Genomic DNA, 23,711 nt, shown 5'->3' with positions numbered 1-23,711 from the left:
GGTTTCCACTGCATTACTAACAGCCTTCATTGCGGACTGCTTTGCGCTTTTTATTTCTTCTTCTTTCTTTTTTTGAAGAAAGTTGTGGCTAACCAAAGTCATTTCCTGTAATGTCCTACACGGAATCAGAGAGTCAAATGGTGGAGCTTGTGAGGTAGACTTTCATTAGAAAAAACAAAACAAAAACTCGAGTATCCAAAAAGTTTAAATGAACCACAAAAACCACTGGATTCAGTGGAGTATAATTATCTGCAGTGAGTCAACAGTGTATTTGGATTCAAAATAAAGCTCAGTGATCTCATTAGTACTATCTCAGACCATGAAAAAGTTCTATCAAAAACACAACATAAAGCGAGTTCCAATCATGACGGCAAAGACGCAAGCATTTTTGAGCAAAACACTACAGCTTCGAAGTGGCTTGAACTTTGTACTGATCTCCCAGAAAGTTGAATGTAGGGACAATTCCTTTGCCAAAATTAATATACTTTATCCTCAAGCTAAGCTCAGCGGGCAATAAAAAATGCATCCCAACAGCTTTGATTACTTTCAGAAGTTTGTTAAAACTGAATTGTTGAAATCCTGTCTATACACGAGCCCCATCTATGCATTTTGGCTTTTTACATGCATGTAGAAGGTGTTGTAGGTCTCTGAAAAACTTCTTCCATGGGTTAAAGATGTTCAGGCGCTCCATTTCAGCATTTACACTTGAACTAGACACTGCAGATTTTAGCTTTCAGTATCGAAGGTGTGCATTTTTATCTTCTTTTTCAACATCAGTCTGTCCCCGTGTTATTGTTTAAAAGGCTTATGAAAAGCCAACATTTCTATGGAGTTGGGGTTATATCCAGTTTACGCTAATAAGACAACAGTCGAAGAGAAAGGATTAATGATCTGCAAGAAATTATCATTGGCCAGAATGTTTGTTTTTTTACTTTTTTTCAGCAATAAACAAAAAATAAATCCACAAGACCAAAAGTTCCAAAGCAACCACTCAATGCATGGAGGTAAACAGACACTACATAAACTAGCTATGAGCTTTTTTTTTTCAAATCAAGAAGAGTTTTTGATTTAATATAAATTAATGTTTATAAATATATGTTAGGTGAAGCTGGCTCAAAATTCAGTCTGGACAATTGTTAAATATATATATATTTTTGTGAGTAATTTCTTTGGTGAAGGTGAGTAAAAATGCATCAACATCTTAGCTATTCCTAGAACTGTACTCTTCTGCACAGCTGCCTCTGATGTGCCTGGAATCTGCTGGAGCCACTCTTCCAGCTTGGGCGTTATTGGTCTTATTGCTCCTATCATTGTGGGGCCACTTTGGTCTTTACCTTTCACATCTGCTCCAGTTGTTCCTTCAGCCCCTGTTACTTCCCTGTTTTTTGTGCTTTTCTAGCCACTAGTCAAGATTACTTGATGTCCACCACTTCTTCAATCTGTCCATGATATATCCAATGCAGTGGCTTGGTATTCCATGATAGTTTCTCATCACTGTTGTGTCTTCAGATATCTGAGGAAATCTTAGAGCAGCTTATCCCTGGGGTCATCTTTCTAAAGCATTCATTGATTTTTCATCTTTCTTCCTGGATTCTGGCTCTGCTCTCCTACTTTCTGTTGGCTGTAAAGCCTCCGCGTGTTGGACTTTGGGTAAAAAGCACCATATGTTGTAAGGAGTTTTTATGTCTTGACATCAGTGGCATTTATGTTCTCCTGTGGCCAGCTTATTATTCCAGTTGAGTAACAGTCTGATGAGTGGTAGGTCATATGTATTGATAGTTCAGCTCTTATTCCTACTGCTACCTTCTCAGGATCTGTCTTACCTACTGAGATATTTGACTGGGGTTGATCTTCATGGATCTTTATTGCGGACCCTGTTGGCTTATAGGATACCCATGTATTTGTAGCTGTCCTGTATATCTGCTATTATACCTTCTGGTATCTTAACCCCTTCAGCCTTGATCACGATACCTCTCTTTGCAATTTTCCAGTCACACCTATCCAGCCAAATGGCCTCAAATGTTGTCTTCCACTGAGTTCCTGATTGATGTTATGAACACACTTTACCTTGTATAGTGCCAAATACTCCACTATCAACGTGTGGGGCATTGAGTCGTAGGTTTTCTTGTAGTCCAACCAGACAGTGCTGAGATTAGTCTTCCTGGTCTTACAGCCCTGGTGTAGTGCTCTATTAACCAGCAGTTGGTGTTTTGGCCTTCTGGTATTATTTTCAATGCCTTCTGAGCTGTGCTTATATGTTGACTCATGTCAAGCCTACTCAGCTTGGTTGCTATGATGCCTTAGAGGAGCTTCCATGCTTTAGAGAGAGAGCTAGTTGGCATGGTAGTTTCATGGTGTCATAAACTTGCAGGGATCTTTCATGATTGTGTTAGCAAGTCAAGATGAGTACCTGCTACTAGCAGCCTGCTTCTTTGTTTTGCCAGGTGTTGATGGAGTACCACTTCTTCAGCCAGTTGGTGTGGATATCAGATCCTGGTGCTATCAGCATTTCATTCTTGAGACACCTTATAAGATTTTTGCCTTTGTGTTGTTAACTGGTTCTTTTTCTGGGAGGTTGCTGCTGGATCTTTGGCAAACAGACCATTTATTCTCTTGGCCTTTGCTTCTCTGGTGTATCTCTTCAGCCTAGTCACCATAGTTATAAGCCGTTGCTTGGTAGTTTGTAGAGCCCCCAATTATGGACATTTTTTGTCATTCCCATCCATCCACTACCCACATCTCATAACTTTTATAACATCCTTTCAAGTTTCCCTGATTTTGGCTTCCAGCCTACCTTTCCATAAGGGCTTTCTCTATATGCATTCCTGATCTTATACCCAAGTGTATCTAGGATTACTGTAGCAGTGGCATATATGAGCTCATTGGTTACAGTGATTTCATATTTAAAAATACTACCAAAATTGTGGGTAAAACCTTAACAACCATGAAAGCAGAAGAAACTCTGAAACAAAATTTCTATAACTATTATTAGAATTATTTTAGGCCAAACTTCACATGACTTTAAAAGCACTGGACACATATTCTGTGTTATTTCAGTTCAGTGTTTGCAGATGTTTTCACTGTCAACATAGAACCTCTCATCACAACTCTGGCAGTGTTTTCAGTGGAAACCATATTAATTTTTCTATAAGTTCAGAGACATCCAATAATGCTTCTCTGTTAGACAATCCCTGTGCGAAGATAAGGTTTTTTTAGGTAATGGTCATAAGTAAGGCTTTCCATTCCAGATCACACTTCATCACATGAATGATAAATACTACACATATAATATTTACTCTGGTTGCTGTGAAGCGTCTCAATTTTAGGAATACAGCTGAATGTTTGTTTTATGTACTTGTTTTGGTCATTTGCCATTCTTTACACCATAGGCTAACATTCACTTCCTTGTTGTTGGCATGTGCTCAAAATTTGATCCCAAGGGCTTTTGGACTTTCCTGCATGTTTTTTCTTCACAAAATAGTAAGGTTCTAGAAAATTATAACTTCGCTGAATCTAGTGTTTAATGGGCTGTCTACTATCTGGAAAAAACATGAATATGTTACTTTTGACATATTGCGCCGCATGAATGTTTTAGCGGATGAGGTTCCTGGATATTATAAACTCTATGAGTCAGTGCCACTCCTCTTCAACTGTGCAATTTGCATTTGATGATAAAAACCACAAACCACAAGACTGGTTGTCCTTTGGAAATGCTCGCAGACCACATTCTGACTTAAAGCAGCATTTAGTTCCTAATTATACCCTGCTCTGGTCGTAAGCCTGAAGAACAGCACTTTTGTCCTTGATGGAAACATTGTGTGTACTCTGAGAGGCTGCACACAAGGCAGATAGCTGTGAGTGTTGTTCTCACAAATTAAAAAGGGATCATTCTTGCATTATATAAGTGATTTAATACAGCAACTACAGACTGTTGCTTTAGCAAAGCAATATAAATGCACTATTTTAATTTTCATCAAAAGCTTAAAAACAACTAATGGTTATGCAACAGTCAAATGCAGTAGACATTTCATAATGTCTTAACGGATGTCACAAAGCAACTGATGAAACAAACAAAACAACGCTCACAGGTCACTGGGCCTCAATAGCAGAATGATGCACTGCCATGAATGCAACTTTATGCATGAAATAAGAGGATTATAGGTTAAAATATACATTTTAAAGTAGATTTAAAACCCATAAAAGGCTTTTTTTGGATGTGTTTTTTCAGACCTTACATATGTAGCTTTACAGTGCAGATCGGCATTAATGGATTATGAGACCATCTCAGTCACAGCTTGGCATTACAGCTATTACCCCTTTAAATAACATCAGCTGATGTAAAACATTAGTAGGGATTAAATGCATGACTGAAAACAGGCTTCAATCAGTCAAAATTGATTATTCCATTTTTGTCATCTGTAACAGTAATGAATGATGTCAGGTTTGTGGGTCAATCCAATCATATACCTGCAAATAGCCTTGCCCTAGAGTAATTGTAAAAACTAACTATGTGAGGTTGCAGAAAGTAGGATTATGCAATATTTATTACCATGGACAGACTCATTCATTTTTAAATGAGACAAAACTACATACTGTAGCAAGAACAAAAGTCACAGGTTAAACTTTGAAACATCTCAAAACTTTCTAAAGGTAAGTTTATTCAGGCATTTATGAAAAAGTTTCATCAATGAATGATGACAGTGAGAATACTCAGATGAGTTGTCCAGCTGTCCAGTGAGTGTTTTTCATTCAAGTCAACTCACTCATATCAGCATCTTTTCTACTGCTATATTTGTTTGCTGCTTGATCCCATAATTAACAGTGAATTCACATAATACGCAGAGCCTTGTCTATCTCGCTGTCAATATTATGCCTACAGGGAGTTTTTCAATTAGTATCACAAAGCCAACTTTTACAATTCCAAATGAGTGTGAAACACCACTGAGCAATCTCAGCATGCATGCTGCATGTAATGCAGACAATGTGTCAACACCAAACAATGTAATACTGTCTGTTTAACACAGTCAGTTAGGGCTGGATAAAGGAGGATATATATACATATATATATATACATATATATATATATACATATATATATATATATATATATATATCGTAGCTAGATAGATTAGATAGAGAGAGAGAGAGAGAGAGGTAAAGGAGAGAGAGAGAGAGAGAGAGAGAGAGAGAGAGAGAGAGAGAGATAGGGCTGTAAGATATATATATATAGATAGATATATTGAGGCAAGAAAGCTTTGTCTAGGTGAAAAAGGTAAGACAGCTTATCCTTTTAATAAGACTAAAAGTAATTTATGGACATGCTAGAATTTTCACAGTCTACCTTGAATAACTATGAATTATTATAATTTTAGTGAGGAAGGGGATGAATACAAAAAGACAACACATACAGAGGACAGCACTTCAATCAGCCCCTTTCCACTGTTAACCAAAGGGACACCAAGGGGCCCGCTGCCCGCTAAGAACTAGGACAAGGGCACTTTTTGCATAAGACCCCTCATCATAACTGCCTTCCCAATAAAAAGCTCCAAAATTGTGGACTAATTGGGCATAGCTTAATCACCCAAGGTGTCTCTCTTTGCCTGTTAATATTGCACTCTTCAGATTTGCTGAAGGGGGCCACTTAGAGTGAACCTCTTGCAGATGGTCACCTTGATTGAAGTGCTTTTCAGGGCAGTCAATAATTTCAAATCAAAAGCAAAGGAAAAGTCATGCTCTCAAATTGAATAGAACCGCACAGGGAGTAAGAATTATACTCCACACAAATAAACTAACAATCAATATCAAATACGTATTCAGAATGTAATTAACACCTATGTAACCACACTAAATGCAGTGGAATTATTTCTAGATCAAGACTACATAATGTGCATTTTTTCATATTTCTACAATGATAATAATCAAATCTGACAGCAGTAAATTTTCATGACCTGCAATATGATAATTAAAATAATCTTGTGTTGCGTATACAGTTGTAAGAGTTGAAATAAAAACTGACAAGGCTTCCAGGAAAAATACCTATACAGCAAAAACACAAACTATTAAGAAAGACTAAATAAAATTCAAACTGCATTTTCAATAAATAAATAAATAAATTTTCTAAATACATTAAAACATTTATCTAATTTCTCAAATTTGATCTTCACTAGAAAATGCCTGAATGGGTTTTCTGATTCTATAAAACCTTTAAATGAAATGCAAATATATTTTATTGCAGACTTATTGGCAATAAACATATACAGAGGATCTCTTTAGTAAAACATTTAAGGATTTAATGTATTTTTTAAACACTAACATTAATGCACGTGAATAAGATGCACTTTATTTAGCAGGGAAAATTAAAGCAGACACAGGCTACACTGTTTGTGCTGTACTCCAGCTGAGAGGCCTGCAGCTGACCTGTCAGCATGAGCCGTCCACACTTTCTTACAAGGCCAATGGTGCTGAGGCCTTCGAACCACGCTCCTGTTTCACTAAACATTGCTTGAAACTGTGAATAAAAGGTCTGTGGCAAAACAGAAAAAAGTCAGGATATTCATGGTGCTGAGTTTTTGTTAAGTGATGGTTTAATTTGTCTAATTATATGTTTTCTTTTGAAAGCATTACTTTAGGTGTGTTTGTGCTTGAGCGTGTCTGTGTGCGACTGCAGGTTTTCTCTCTCTTCCTGTCCTTTGTCGGCTTATCTGTTCATCTGCATGTGTTCCTACTTTAAGTGGTGATTATACTCTGTTGTGAACATGGGAAGCTGGAGGTCTTGTGATACTTCACTAAAGCCTGACTGAATGGCACTTATCTAATAGCTGAATTTTAATGTAAACACGAGTTGTTACGGTCACAGAAAATTTGGTAGCATGTGGATGTCCCCTCATAACCTAGGACTCGCTGTTTGATAACATCACTTGGACCAAAGTGAACCATAGCAGACTCACAAAGATGGGTGCAGATTTAGCTTAGTTGGATGTGCAGCCAACCATATGGCACATCGAGTCCGACCCGCAGCCCTTTTATCTACTGTAATGACAAATATAAACTCATCATTCAGTTATGAGTAAGGTGACCCCAAGCTCGACTTCAACGCTAGTTTACTGACTTTGTAAAAGAATATGTGAAAAATAAACAGATCCAAGAATATCAATTCCCTGAATTTGTGCTTACTATTAGAATAGCCAAAGTCCACGGGTCATACATAAAAAAAATGAAAATCTATTAACATTTTTAACCAAACTTTTTGACTTAGACTCATTACAGCCCAGTCTGAGACTCATTACTGCACTTTTCTGTCATCCTGTCACACACAAGCCACAAGTGAAGATTGGCAATAACAAAAGTAAAAGCATGTGGCCAAGAAAGAGACACTCTTCGAGGTTTTCATTGGTGTAAACTCACTTGAACACATGTTTAAAAAAGCTTACAAAGAAAAGCTGGTTTAATTGCTGCAAAGTAAGCACGAAACTGAACTCTGACGAGATCAACCCCATGTAGCATTTTGTCACTGACAAACTGTTCTTTCAGTCAGGATTGGAGCAATAATCAATCTAAATATCAAATTGGTACTTCACCAGAAAACAGCAATAGAAAGTAAAAATAAGCTAATAGAGATAAAAGCAACAGCTGTGCTGCACATAAAGAAATATATATTTTTGACCACTTTATTTTTAAGGAGACAGCCACTCAGTCCAGTTCTGAACCTTCGAACCTTAAACTAAGTTTGAATTGTTGCACAACGGGAAAAGGCTCACATCTTTGAATTAAAATGCACCTACTGTTGCAGTGCAGTGATGAATTAAAGGACAGCTGATCCTTTGCATATCAATACTGTTTTCAGAGTTTTTCTCTTTAGCTGATATCGATCCCTTTCAAATTCATCCCAGACAAAACAACGTCTGTCCTGTCACATGCTCTAAACTGAAACCAATATTTTCCATTGCAGATCAGATAAGCTTAATTGCCCCCCCAGAAACCTTAAAACTTACATTTTTATCTTTAAAAACCACCCGTCTGATTTACTATTGAACTCCTCTAAAAGACAGACAATAACAACGGGCAAATCTTATTCATTATAGGTATGCTTCTTTCTTGTCAAAAATCGGATAGTTATTCAGTCAGTGTATTGTGTCTGTATTGGCTAATGTAGCTTAAAGCAGTGAGTAAGAGCACGCTAAATAAATGATGTAGACCCTAATGTCCACATCATTTATTTCTCACTATAATAAACAGCCTTCCTCGCCCATCAGGTCAGCTCAATACAATCAGCTATCACTCCAAATGCTTGTATGGGAGTATGTATGATTGAATGCAAGACTGAGACTAACCCTGACCCTCGACAACAACAATACTGCCACACTTGTTGGTTTATTTTGTTTTCTCTTTGTTGTAAAAATGGCTGGTTGAAATATATGTTTCTTACTTAAATAATTGCTTGTTTGTTTGTTTGTTTTTTTACAAAGAAACACAATTTCCCACGAGAGAGGACACGTGCATATCTCTTTAAAATGAGATAGAAATGAAATGATTTTATGAAAAGAAGGTAAATTTATTACCTTCATTTATTTTTGATGTATTTTAAATCTTCACTGCATCATGTTTAAAGTATAGTATAGCATTTCTGTAGCCATGAATACAGCTACATCACACAAGGACATTTTGTATAAATACACTTTGAATATGGAACAATAAAGCTCTGAATAATAATCAGTGTATATGGAGATCATACACCATGCTACATGTTTAAGGATTACATTTTAAATATTGCATCCATTGAAGTTAGTCCACATATGGATGCAGACAGTTCAATGACTGAGTGCCAACTATGCACCATCATCCGCTGTGGGACTCATACAGTGCACTAATTCAATATTTTTGGTGTCTTTGCAATTTTAAATATTTAATAGTAACTGAATCCACCAAAATAAAACAACAAATATTGTAATAAAAAAAACTGCCTGTTCCAATAAAATAACCCAAATTATATAAAAAAAAATATTTTAAATGTAATTAATTTTTGCAATATTTTATTTCTATTCGTTACATTAATAGGGCCACATTAATCACAGTCTAGCAAAGAGAGACACAGTGAACCTTAACCAATGAGCAATAAGCTATAATGCTGGAAGAAGAATTCATGCGAAATAATTTGTGACAAAACTTGAAATTAATCATGTGTCTGACCTTCACTACACAATGAACGGTACTTTTTGTAAATGTCAGTCTGAAAACATTCATTAAATCTCTCCACGACCAACAAGTATCTTATACGAAGCACTCAAACTTGAGATCTGTGATGACTCAAACTATAACTTTTTAACCGCATTGAGAGGGGCTTGTCTTTAAATGCCACCAATTTAACACAGAGAAAAACCCATCCACCCACTGTTATCTGAATTTAAATTGGCTGAGATTTCCCCCTGTACTGCAGTGTAAGGATTTTTTACTTATTGCTGGAAAATCTGGAGCTGTGAACTGCATACTTACAAACCCATAAGCCCCTGAGTTTTGCAATGAAACTAATAAAGGTCCTTTTAAGAAATCCAGCCTCCTCTTAGCCATAAGCCATGTGCCAGGGGAGTATTCCTACCCGAAATCTGAACCGCTTCCAAATTACGCAAACAACTGAATCACGTGTGAAATCCTACTCTCTGTGCCCACAGTAATTAAGGAATTGACTTGGAACTGTCTACCGACCTAATTTGTTGTTGCATTTAAAAGGACAGAATGAGACTGGAAGAGTCTGTATATTTGAAATTCAATCCGTTCGCTAACAGTGGGGGTAGGGCTGAGCTGAACTGTCGGTCAATGGCAAAGGCATCTGCATAGCTGAGAATTTTCACATGTCAACTCAACGGAGGTGCTCTGGGATTCCAAGCATATTGCCCGCAAGGAAGTCTGCACCACAATATTGATACAGCAGGTAACTGATGAAAAAAGACTGCATAGGACTCAAACTCGTCACAGAGCTGACAATCAATCAGCGTGTCCCTGACTTCTGGCAATGTTGAGATTATAATACACTGTTGGTCTTAGGTCCAACAAGTTCTAGTTCCAATGCTTAAATAAAAAAAATGTTCATATTGGTCATTCTCAAGACTGTTTGCATTTGAATTTTGCACAGACTTAATCTTATCAGAAACCGACACGAGAGAAAAGACTATCGCAATGAATTAGAGTACTTCAAAGATTCAGCTTCTCTTTGATAAGCATCACCACAGTGCATGATGCTGTTAGTCAGCTGAAACTCCACAGGAAAAAATAAATAGAGGTTTTTCTGCTAAATTGTTAAATGCAATTGGGTGAAGCATCACTGACATCACCAGCTGGTTTCTCGTCAGTATCTTTGTATAACTGCTGCTCACTACTGTTGCTTTTGGAGAAGCATCAAGAGAAGCATCACTGAGTTTAAAGAAGCAGATTTTTACGAGTTGCCATGGTTAAACAAATGAAGCTGGAGTTTAAAAAATAATAAATAAAACAAAATGCGATGTTTTCACTACAACACCATATTTTTGTGGGTGCTAAAGTCCACAGAACTTAGGAACCATCATAAAAATATCAGTGAGAAGTGTAACTTTTTTCATTGAGGTGTAAAAGTGGCATTGAGTTACACATATTCTGGCATTCTTCAAGTGGAAAAGTTAAGAAAAAAAAAAAAGCAGAGGTCATGGTAAGTCAAGAAAACAACCCCTTTCCTGAGTCAAATACTGCCATGGTGTTACCTTACCATGCTGGTGAAACTGAAGACTCGCGTATTAACACATGCGTTATGGGTCTGACTCACAGGCCCTCTGAAAGCGAGCAATGCATCGGTCAATACGCCACACAGATGAATGCACTCCTGAGAGAAAGTTACAAGAATTAGATTATTCTGCAGTTATCTCAGGAGGTGGTGTCAGCTACTGAGAGTAAAACTCTCAGCGTGAGGAGAGTATGTGTGTGAAGGTTATTTTTCCCACTACAAGTTGCCTCTGTGAGGTAAATCTTGTGCTGATCCCACGAAAGTTCAGGCAAACATGCAAACTGACGACAGCAAGCGCATATAGCAACGAGCGCTTACTGAGGTTATACCTCCATACTGCTTAAATCTACAACACGTGCTGTAAAAACCAAATTACAAAACAGGATGTCTCAGATCTGCCAACCGCATAATCTTATTAGGATGGAGAAATTATATCCTATCCAAGGTGGGTATAAATAACCTCTGTGCACTAGAATACCCACTCTTAAGTCCTTCAGCTTCATGTACTACTGTTGATTTTTCAGTCCATCATGCACAATTACACGATTCTCTCTGTTGTTTGAGGCATAAATGTGTTATTTTTGGTGTTTTCAGTGACTCCACTCAATCAGAGTGCAGTGTCACTGAGCCATCTCCACTCAGCCTCATACTTCCTGTGGTTAGAGCATCATCGATGACTACACCTCCAACACAAGTATAAAAGCTTTTGCCTTGCACTGTCATCAAGTCAGCGGTGGAAATTGCTGCACTTTGCCCTGTAAAGCTAAAACAGTTAAAGTGTGAGCTTTCTAATATGAAAATACATAAAGAAATAAAGCAATGACTTGGACTTCCATCCAGACTTGGATTAAATGTTAAATTCTAAGCAGGACTATGAAATGTTGGGTTTATATGAAACCATTTCAGATGTCCAATGTTCCTTCTGGCAACTTCTTATCATATCATAAAACCCTTCAGATATTAGATTACACTACCTCATACAGCTCTGAGTTTTAGTCTGCAGGTAAGCAGTTGTATAACTCTCTTATCCCTCTTAACATTACAATAATGTGAATACACTGAGCGAACCAACACTTGTCCAAACAGGCTGCTCTCATGCTGTCTCCTTTAGCACGATAGTAGGAGAATGGACACATCGGCCTCTATCGTGTCCAACAGCTCAATTTGTGCATTCCTGTCAAGAGCCACAGTCATCTCTAGCATGGACAAACTGAGGGAAACAGAAAGGGCAAAACTAGCTGAAAAGCTTGACCACCAGATCCACAACACAGCTGATAAAGCCCATTATATAAAGAAAAGGGGGGAAAAAACCATAAAGACTGTGTTCTTGTGATTTCATCATCTTGAAGCAAAGAAGCATGATCCTGAGTGTGCGCAAAACATTTTAAGGCTGTAAAAAAGCAGTGAAACATTGAATGTAAAGTAAGAATACATGCCCCAAAAACTGAAACCAAAAACTGGCCTCCTGTGGCTCTCATGAGGCTGATGATTCTGATCCTTCCCTCACTCTCTGTTGCTCACCTCACTGCATATTAAATTCAAAATCAATGTATGAAAAATTATTTGGTCACACAGTGACTTGCTCCATACTAACACCAGGTTCCAACAGCAAGAAATCCATTATTTCCCCCACTCTGTTGCTCTATAGCAAAGATCCAATGCCCAAGAGAGGAGTAATGCATTTAAACTCACTGATTAGAACAAACATTTAAGGGCTTTTTCACTAACTAGATTATATTATTTTGCCCTGTGGCCACAGACAAAAGGTAGCAATTTCAGAAGCAAGTATTAATTTGTAAAAGGTATGAAAGTGAAGCAAAAGCAGAGAGGCAGACTGAGAGCACACACAGTGCAGCACCTCGGTTAGGTGTGGGCACACAAGGCACAGTGACTGATGTTTAGAGATTTCATGTAGCACAAATAGTGCCTGGTTAGAAATTGGGTGTAACTCAGAGAGGTGCATTAAATGATCACTAGGAGCTCACTTCAGTGACAACCATTTAAAATGGCTCCTTATCTCGCCTTTAAATGCAGTTATTTTCTGCAAAGCTGCACTTCTAGTGATAAAGAGAACAAGTTAAGTGGATCCAATATAAAAGATTCTGTGTTTGAGTGGTAGATGGTGGCACATCACAAACTCATGTGAACTCACGTGCTAGATTATTAATTAGTGTTTTGTTTGTTTGTTTGTTTTCCTCAAATGGATTTTAATGGATCCACATAGCTTGCTTGGCAGTCCTCCTTTAGCCTGTCCAGTAGTTTTTGATTCGCTCATGATTAGGAGCAATTAGCAAATCCCTCCACTAACCATAAGCTGCTGAGTTTAAACTAACTGAAAAAGTAAGATGTAAACTGTGTTAAGGCTGAATGACTTCCTACGGTTATTTTTCTGAGTGCTAAGCAGGTTAATTAATAAGTAACTTATCACAAATCCCAGTGAAAACGGATGAACTCGAGCATAACGGTAGTGCTGCAATGGATTGCTTAAAGAAGCCCCTTTGTTGTAAGCAGTAGTCATTTCTTCATTGTGTGTAAGGTTAGATAACAAAGCGTGTATCACATGATTCAGATGTAGACTGAAACTGGGTAACAAAGTTGAGTAAATTTTCATGTTAAAACCTCACTTCACTATTCAATCATTGCTGACACACCTCCTACTTTCTCTCCCCGCCATCTTGGGAAATGTAAAGGTCAGAAAGTCCAGCCGTGCATCAAACACACACACATTTCCATGCCTATCTTTGTGAGGACACTTATTGACATGATGTATTCCTTAGCTACTAATCCAAAGAGTAAAAAAATGCTGCACAGTGGCCCTGAAAGCTCATTGTACTGCAATTTGAACAAAAACCAAAGAAAAAAATATTTTAAAAAAGCAAAAAGATAACACGCAAGCAAATTAAGACAACATCTTCAATCTTTCATCACATCACTGCAACATGTTTTGCTCTTCCATTGTGTTTCCTGTAATTGAAGCCTTTTATTTTCTAAGTGCTGCCTCTGTGTTGGCAAATTAGTTATGATATGTTCTTGTGCTTTTCAATTTGGATTTGTTTTCTTGAGCTGCAGTGCCTTTAGATGTCAGGGCTACCTCAATAACTAAGTGTCTATATAATCACACCCCTTGCTCTAATCTACACCGCATTCCAGCTCGAACTCTAAATCCAAATCTTAACCCTCAAGTAGCCCTTTGAAAATTTGTCATCAAGAAAAAAAAGCAAGCGAGCCTTTCATCATGAAATATTCAATATATGAAGTATAAGATATATATATATATATAAATATATATGACAGGAAGGTGGTTTTCCCATATAAAATGGCTTCAGTCTGGCACGCGGTGGACAGTTGTCAGTGAGGTGTCCACTGACATGTGTAAATGGGCCCTGGCAGGCTTTGTTGTCCCTCTCTGTCCTAATGGAGGCTAAACAGAAAAGGCATCGAGATCAAAGCCGCATCCAAACTGTTTGAACTCCCTGAGGAAATGAAATAAAATAGTGGCCGGTGAGGCCAGCATTTTCATCACACTCAGTGCACTGATGGTAATATAAGCAGAGAAACACACATGCAGACAAATATTTATACACTCACTGGCCTCTTTGTTAGGTACACCTGTTCAATTGCCCATTAATGCAAATATTCATAAATCACACGGCACCAACTCAGTGCACTTAGACATGTAAACATGGCCAAGGTAACCTGCTGAAATTCAAAGTGAGCGAAAGAATGGGGAAGAAAGTCACTATGAACGTGGTTGTTGATGGCTGACAGGCTGCTCTGAGTATTTCAGAACCTGCTGATCTAGGGGGATTTTCCTGCACAGCCGTCTCTAAAGTTTACAGAGAATGGCCTGAGAAAGAGAAAATATCCAGCGAGCGCTCCCAATAAAAATGCCTTGTTGACACCAGAGGAAAACCTGAGCTGATAGAAAGTAACTGAACCATTCATTTCAACCAAGGTTCACAGAAGAGCATCTCTAAATGCGCATGTCAAAACTTGATGCATCTGGGCTAAAGCAGCAGAAGACCACACCGGGTACCACACACACAGCTAGGAACAGAAAACTAGTGACTACTGTTCACATGGCCTCTCCAATATTGGACAATATTGTCTTGACACAATACCATTAAAGCATTGGTTACACACCACAACCTACCTGAGTAACATTCCTGAACATGTCCATTCCTTTATGACCACAGTGTATCCATCTTCTGATGGCTAATGCACCATATCACAACACTCAGATCTCAAATTGGTTTCTTGAACATGACAGTGAGTTCACTGCAATCACATGCCCTTCACAGTCACCAGATTTCAATCCAGCAGAGCAGAGAGGAAATACAAATCTGCAGCACCTGTGTGATGCTGTCATGTCAATATGGAGCAAATGTTTTCAGCACCTTGTTGAGGCAGCTGTGAAATTAAAAGGCAGTTACAGTACAAGCAAGATGTAACTAATGAAGTGGCCAGTGAGTGTATAGATGTAGACAAGCTGAGTGTGAAGAAATAACTCACACAAACTATGAACAGTTGGTGAAAACACGCAAAAAACATTGTCTCTATATAGTATAATATAATATAGTCAATGAGATATGGTACAATGTATGAAATGGAAGGAAAATCTTGCGCCAGATAGGCGACACACTGGCTATACAGGCTATACTGTTTTTGGTAGATGATGTACATGTGAAAACAAATTCAAGGACGCGTTAGTAGGACACCGACAAGGAGAAACAATGCAGAGACATTTAAAAAGAAAATGTGTGCCAGATTATATTTTATCGTTATATACATTAAAACTTCAACATCAGAGGAAACAAAGTTTCTTGAACGATCACCGTGCACTGGCTGCAGAAGTCAGCCAGTTCCCAAAATAGTGTTTTGGTTTTGGTTTTGTTTTTTTGTCATTGTAGCTCATTTTCCCTTTGTGACTTCAAAAACTGATGCTACAATCATCCATTGTGTTAACCATTTCTCCAATGCACTGACGCTAGGTGAGGGATGAAGCACTGCTTTTGTTTTTCTTCTCTTTTTGTTCAGTTTTCACTGAACTATTCCAATTTAAAAACGAAGACAACAATTTATCAGCTTTTATTATTAATTAATAATACATAGTGAATAAATAGAATTACCACACTGGATCAGCTCTTATCTGAGAAAGTTTGGAGGCTAACTCTGTGCGTGAAGCTGCATATGAAGTAGAATTAAAAGCGGCAATCAAACAGTCTGTAGTTTCAGCAGTTTTCTCTTAATGACTAAGTGAAAAGCACATTTCTGGAATAAATTTAGGAGGACGGCTCATTTCATGCTTCTTCAGACACAGATATATTCGCGCAAACACAGACAAGTGGGAGAAAATTATCATAAGTCATATTTGAGATCAGTCAAATGGGTGTGCAGAAATGAATTTCAATAATAAAGCCTATTTCACAGATGCAGCAGCAGTTCATTTGAATCAGTAAGGCGATATCTGCTGCCCCTAATTACCAGTGACAGATTGGGATGAGATTATCCGCCACTCTAATCTATGTTATGAATCTCTATTGAGGATGATTCAACAGAGATGGATAAAGCTACTTTGAATGATTATTGGGAAAAGGGGGGGGGGGGGGGGGGTATTTATTGTTTGCTTTTTTTGGGGGGATCAGTAAGTCTTTTAACTGATGACACAGGGGTACTTTATTATGAAAATGTATTTTCTGTGTGCTCTGCTCTCCTCTTGGATGCATTCGGCTGTCGACCACAACCGTGATCCCTTGATTTCAAATTGATCAACCATGTCTATGAATATCAATTCTCTGGTGAGAAAAACACAGACGTCGTTCATCTGTGGGGAATTTAAGAGTTCTGCATCAGTCAGTTCAGTTCGGTATAACTTTGAAAAATATCCTCAGGGAAATTGGCGGTCTCTGGTTTAACACAACATTGATTGAACTACTTAATCTAGAATTTAAGCCACAAGGAAAACTGCTGATTCTCTGCACAAAAAATAGGAAAAAAAAAGAAACGAAAGGAAAAAAGTTTTGGCTAAAAATGTCAACAACTGATATTTTCCACACCTTGTGAAACTAGTCAAAACTGCCTTGTGCAATACTAAACATGACAGCCGTCACAGTCAGATTCTGTCCAGAGCTGACATAAACCTTGACAATGTCATGCAGATGCAGTTACAGTTTGAGTTCTTCCAGTTAGGATCCGAACACATGCAAGTCATCACAGAGGGAAAACACAGTCATGAGGTAAAAATTAAACGCTCACCAAGCTTTCCTGAAAGCAGTGCTGCCTCTTAATAAATGTAATAACCGAGTAAGTGAGGCAGGCAGTCACACTGAACAAAGGCTCTATGAGGCAGTGCTTTGTCTGTCAGCTGTCACTACAGCTTGCCTGCTACGGTGTAAAACACAATTGAGATATTCCTTGTCAGTCCCCGTATCAGCCAATTTCGTTCAGATAAAAATAGCGAGTACACATTTTGATATTTGTATTTTTAATACGAGGATTCGCAGAGCCTCTGGGAAAGTTGTAAAACGCTGTATTTTGAAAACAGCATGTCTCGATTTTTAAAATATTCCTTCATATTCTTTCTTCAAACACAGACCCAGATTTTTCCGCTCTTAGTTTAGATTCAGTGAACATCTACATCCCGTTTGGTTACAGTCTGGAAAAAAATAAATACTTTTTTGTGGAGAGGAACACTAAGCAAACACCAAACTTAAAAACGGGTAAACACCATTCACAGACAGAGCCTTTGAACGACTCAGTGTTGAATCAGCTATAAATACACAGCTATGTTATAATTGTTTTCCTCTGCCATCTAAACCAATGAGCCTAGAGGTCCTGCGGTACAGTGATGGACCACATCACTGGGAAAATGCACTGTACCTCAGAACCTGGGCGAACTGCCTGTTGAATGCACAACAGCCTCAGCCAAAACACACAGAACCAACTTCGTGTGCTGCTCTGCCTGCACAGTGTGTTTGTGTGTGTGTGTCCCTGTGTATGCAGACATTCTAAATACAACTGTGGCAACGTTTGAAAGCTCAATACTTGATCAGCGTGTTGGGCGAGTTGTTCGGCCGCTGCTGCTGCAGATGTGAATGAAAATTTCTAGCCCCATTTTGACTGCATGAGCTGCATCAGCTCATGCGGGTCAGAGCTTTTCCGAGCTTACAGCATGAAACGTGCTGTAGTAAAACACAATGCTCTGCCTTTTAGGGCAGCTAGGTTACTGTGTGCTTACACAAGCCCTAATTGTACTGTTAGGGTGGGAAGAAGCACTTAATGGAACAAGAGCGTAATCACTAATCACAGCTGCTTTTTGTTAGCTGCCATGTCCACCTCTTAAATCCTGTTAGGGAACTGACAATATGTCTGTCATTAGTCAACCGTCTCTCTTGAAATTTCAGCTTAAATGTGTTGTTTTCTTTTCACTGAATCTGGCAAAACAGCCATGTGGTCCGATAAAGCAGCAATTTCAAGAGTTTGACTTCCAGCGCAGAGACAATTAAAGGTTTTGAGCAGATGCGAGTAAAAAGCTTTTGACAACAGAGGCACTTTGTCTCTTATTCTGGAGGACGCACTCTCTCCTTAACATTGAACACATGCTTCCTCAATCATGATTTTCAAAAGAAGCAATGGACAAATTTTGCGGAAATCAGAGTGAATTTTGCAGATTTCATCAATATGGGATGCAAAAAATAATCATCCTAAAGGAGGTACTTGAGTTTTACTTGGCACACAGCACATGCAGATATCTCTCTGACAACCTCTCAGTGATCTGTGCACACTTTACCAACATTAAAGCAGCATCTTGTCTATCAGGCAGGGTAAATGTGCTTATTGCATTTTTATTTTCATTTTGAAATGACTTACCAGGCATAAACCGCTGAGTAGAGAGATGAGTAGAAAGTCCAGATTGCGGAGAAGCAGAGAGGATCCCATCCCTGACCTGAGGCAACTCTACCTCCAAGAGTCCTTGCAGGGCTCAGACAGATGCTGATTGAGCTCGGATGAAATTATTTAATCTACTTAACTCTCTTCAAAGTGGAACGAGTTGTGTTTTTTCACTCCATCTGGCCTCTCGATGCTTATGATGGCTTGTGAAATCATAACTCTGTAATCGCCTCGCTCTGCCCTCGATTTAATTTCCTATAATCTACTATATGCTCCGGCTCAGTCTGCTCTCTTTATTTCTCTGCATCTGTCTTTTTTCCTCTTCTGAAATTACATCCACATGTCAGAACTATTTATGTCGCCCTAGCTCTGCGGTGGGAAGTTCAAATGATTCTTTGTAGGGAAGAAACCGACGCTGTATTTTTAGGTCTTTTAAATTTCCCCCTCAGACTAACTTAAACACTTCAGTATGGAGCTGTGCGCCTTGCGGCTTATTCCAGTATTCTTTTCCAAGCGTTAGATCAGCGTTGTACAAAAATAAGCCCGAAACGTATCATTCCATCACCAGTCGCTGCTGAATTTCACAACTTCAATCCTGTGACTCATGTCACCATCAACAACGCACGGATCTATCGTGCAGGGCGGCAGTGGAGCAGAAGGATCGCAGACAGGGTCTACTTTGTGCATTTAACAGTAAATGGCAGCCAAGTGAAAGAGCGGAGCGTGAAATTTCAAACTTTTAATAGAAGTGTCTGATTTGCGTGTTTCAACTCAATCACTGTACGCGTGTTCGCTACCCCTGGTTACCGGTCTTTTTCTTTCTTCTTCTTTTTTTCTTATAAATTAATAAAAGCACAAAACGGTAGTGTATCAGTTGTCATGTCCACAAACCGTGCCGAATTATAAATCTATCCACCGTGACAGACAGAAACGGCATGTATGGAACTCTGTGGATCTGTTTTAGCTACCGATGGTGATGTGAAAAGCTTCAGAAAGGAGGAAAAACGCCAACTTGGTCTGAATAATTTAGGCTACTTACTATCAAGAGAAACCCAAATTCACCCTGACGGACAGATAATTCGCAAACGCGTGTTTGTTCGCAGAGTAAGCGCAAAACTTGAAGTTCCTCGTGTTGAGAAAGCGTCTCCAGATGTGGCAGGAGGCAGGTCGTGCTCAGTAGTGAGTATGTGGATGGAAAAGGAGGGGGGAGGAGGAGGAGGGGGGGGGCGGAAAGGAGGCAGGTAGGGTGGAGCGTAAGAGCTTTTCATTGGTGCGCTCTCTTACGTTGGAATAAACCACGGCTCCGAAATGACATATTTTCTCACCCCTCAAACAAACTCCACATTCAACAGATCGCAGGGCCTTTGCCAAACCGCTTTTTTCCCCCTGCACTCTCTCAAAAGTTGCAACTACTAGTAGGATTGGATTACTGAGACATAATGCAGGAGAGCGTGCACAATTTTCTTTTAACGAATCAAGAGTTTTGTTTGGAAATGAAATAATAGAGGATTTGTGGACAGTCTCATAGCAGTTTGTCCGCTTTATGCTTTTTCGCGAATATGTTTGTGTGACACTGTTATTTTAATCGTGCAGGCAGACATAATTATTACTATTATTGTAATGGTGATAATAATATATACAAAGTCGTTCCTAATCAAACACCTGTTTATAATTGATTATCAGGTTAAGAGGCGATTAACCCTTTAGTGTCCAAGTATAATACAGGCCGCCTGGTCTTATTTGGTAACTTTGGGTGTAAAAGTCCGAAATCATACATGAGTGAACGCTTTTTCCGCCGTTCTTTCAGAATAACCTCAGCTTTCAGCTTTGCAGTTGTTTTACATTACTGACCTTTAAAATTGTTTAAAGGGGGGGAAACAGTTTTTTTTTCAGGATTATAATTAAGTGAAAACTGGTATTTAACATGAACAAAATGTTAGACAACTTGAAATATGAACTATAAATGTTTTTTGTACGTTTTTTGAGCCTTGGTCTCTCTGTTTTTCATAATGTCACTTTTATATCCCAAATGTCCAAGCGCTTTATGGACTCTGTGATAGATACTAAAGTAGTTCCTGTCCACCTGGAGACAGAGACCCACATTGCGATGATGACACTGCCATGCCAAACCAGGCATGAATGCATGCAAACATCACATATATGTTTTGACTATCTTCCTTGTTCACATTTCATTCTGTAATGTGATTATGTAAGTGTCCCCATCCCACTGAAAATTTCCACTTTCTGATTTTGAAGTCTTTCAATCCCGCTGTGATGTCCTCATTTGACCAAGGCAAGTGGGAAGATCTCCAGCTGTTTCATTTTTTAAGTGTCTTTTCTCAAAAGTGATTCTAGAACCACTAGTTCAGCAGGTTATGATGATGGTTTTCGGGGAAAATGCTGGCAAACACCATTGGAGCTGCTTATTCCAGTCGCTATGGTACTCTGACAGCTGAATGTACAGTGCTGTTTTTTACAGTGTGGTCACAGTTGTGATCAAATGGCACAATGACTGAAATGCCCCAGCTGTTAAACCATGCAGAGTCCCAGCTATCATAGAATAGTTGTAGGATTATAAAACCACCTCACAGGCTCCCACAAGCAGAGATATAGTAAAAGGCAATTTCAGTCCTGCTGGGTGTAACCTACAGTGCACCACCTAGGAATACCCAGCTACACCTTTTCAAAGGACAAAAAGGGTACATATTTGGGCCCAGGGAGTAAAAAGGTACACGCTGGCACCATTTCATCTAGATTTTAAAACAGGATTACTTTTAAAAAGATTGAGTATGTGTGTGTGTGTGTGTGTGTGTGTGTGTTCAGGGATATGCAAGGTCTTAGGTGAAATATAAATTTTCAAGATAATTTCGCATTAAACACAGGAGCACACAGAAACAGTACAGGGAGGTTGGGGTGACGGGGATAAGGTTGTATGTACCGATCATGGTGGCCAGCCTTAGCATGTGATTTATATTATCTTGTTTGTGTTTGAAGTACATGCCGAGTATTATAAAGGGAATGAGCTCTAGGCGCAACATAATCATGGAGGCAGTGTTTTTGTTTTAACTGGGTCAAGTTTTTCTATAAAGTTGAAGTCAATTTATCTAAATTTTCATGATCTGTTAGCAAGTTGAGCCAGTGAATTATTGATCATTTTGTTTTGTTTTTCCAGTTAAGAAAAATAGCTTTTAATGCAACATTTAAAGGCATTAAGCTACAAGCTTGGAGGTTCTTAGGTACAGTCAAAGAGAAGAAGTCAGATCCAAGTAAAACAGAGGAGGTGAGATGCTGAGGCTAGCTCTGTCGAAGGTTCTAGCTTTAAACTTTTCCGAGGCATTTGTTCTCCAATTTGTTTTGTGCTCTGACAGGGCATTAAGATATAGACACCAGAGGTTCAAGACTGGTTTCCACATGGTACAAACCACAAGTATGCTAGCAAGTACAAATATCAAGGGTATCAAGGGTACAACAGCAGCACTTTAGATGGTACTGCCCCAGCTACATGCTACTGCACCCATTAAGGCAATTTCTTTTCTGAGAATATAGTAAGCACTTTGATACAACTGTTGTTCTGATATATATAAATAAAATTCTATTGTATTGATACAATATATCAAGCATCAGTGACTCACTATAAAATCCATCAATGCTGATAGACAACCGTGATTGGCTGCTGTTGTGGATGAACATCGTGTGTATTATCCATCAGAGAGAATAATGTTTCAGCAATCAGCTTTAAAGTCATTAACCGCCATATGCTTCCGCCACACGGGGCACTGGCTGGCATCTCATGCTGACATTGTTTTCATGCATCAAATCAAAGTTTAAGTCGCAGCAGCACTCATCACGTGTGCAGTTATACTTGAATGTACGTGTTTATTGTGGGGTTTAAAATGCTCCAAATCTTTGTAGTTTGGCGTTTTTGCTCATGTCTTTTAACCAGCTGATTAACTGTACGTTTTGTTAACAGTGTGAAACTAAAATAGAATAATGACTCAGTGGACAAATTCATAGCCCCAGTTCTCTGTGTACTAGGATGGATAATGGGTATTTAGTAATTTGAGCATAAAAGCTCGCCTTAACTCAAGGTTCACTACATTTGTGGAGCTCTCAAGCCTTTTACAGTTGTCCCTAGAGGATACACGCAATACGGTTCTTACATTCAATTTTCATGTGTATCATACCTGTTAAGAAAGTGTTGTTGTTGCTGCTCAGTGATACGTTTTTGAACAAGTCAGTCAAAGATGGTATTTATATATTGTTCACTTGCAATTAAAATATAGGATATGATAGGACCTATAATTCAAGCTCTTCATTTGCCGACAGATTCAGTGAGGTGCAGTTGATGTCTTTGTTTAAAGCTGATAAGAAGACCAAGCTTTGCAATATTCTTTCTGCCTCCTCACGAAAAAAACAACAACATATAGCGATTTAGTCTCTTATTTTTTATAAGGACTTGATGTCAGGTTGTTGCTGTGTCACTTTGCTCAGTCAGTCAAAGATAAAAGCAAAAAGCCGCAACATAACGAGAAGTTGTTTTTGCAGTACCATTTTTATAACCCCTTAACTAAGCAGCAATGCACTATAGGTTATGAAACCGTGTGTCTTTGCACAGCATTGAAAAATAAAGATATATAAATATCTTTCCCATTTTCCACTTCCTTTTTTTAACTTCCTTATTTTCTTTTTGCTCTGTGTATTTATTTCTTAGAGGTCATGGTACTTACTATAACAATGTCCTCAGTATTAACCAGCAGAGCCTTCTTTTCCATCATAAATATAGGTTAATTCCTGCGGTGCAAGACAATACACAATATAAAAGCGGTCATAAACAAGCAATAAGATGTATCAATATATTTGCTCATCTGCCTTGCAGAAGATTGCACCCCACTGTGCCTCTATGGAAAACTCAAGATACAGTAGGCTGCAGAAGATTAACAGACGAGACTGTGTTTAAGATATATGCATAATCTCCACTCAGTTTTCAATCCATCTGTCAGGGTTTGTCTTTCTAAAACAGAGCTTTTCTTTTGAAACAGTCTCTGGGAAAGGTTAACCTTGCCTTCAAGCCAAT

At 38.6% G+C, this 23,711-nt stretch overlaps 1 protein-coding gene across 2 annotated transcripts in view; it reads right to left on the bottom strand.

The window, feature by feature from the left end:
* The window catches only part of pth1r (parathyroid hormone 1 receptor), a 47,598-nt gene extending 27,798 nt beyond the window's left edge, over positions 1 to 19,800 (bottom strand). For both annotated transcript variants that reach the window (XM_040019544.1, XM_040019552.1), the window contains exon 1: positions 18,617 to 19,800. In XM_040019544.1, coding sequence (XP_039875478.1) covers positions 18,617 to 18,685 — 69 coding nt within the window. In that variant the 5' untranslated portion in view covers positions 18,686 to 19,800. The remainder of the gene's footprint in view (positions 1 to 18,616) is intronic.
* Between the last annotated feature and the right edge of the window lie 3,911 nt (positions 19,801 to 23,711).

Source organism: Simochromis diagramma, unplaced genomic scaffold (assembly GCF_900408965.1).
Source record: "Simochromis diagramma unplaced genomic scaffold, fSimDia1.1 OVJJ01000205.1, whole genome shotgun sequence".
Classification (NCBI taxonomy): Eukaryota; Metazoa; Chordata; class Actinopteri; order Cichliformes; family Cichlidae; genus Simochromis; species Simochromis diagramma.
Note: the sequence above shows the minus strand (reverse complement) of the source record. Positions and strands in the feature narration are given on the sequence as shown.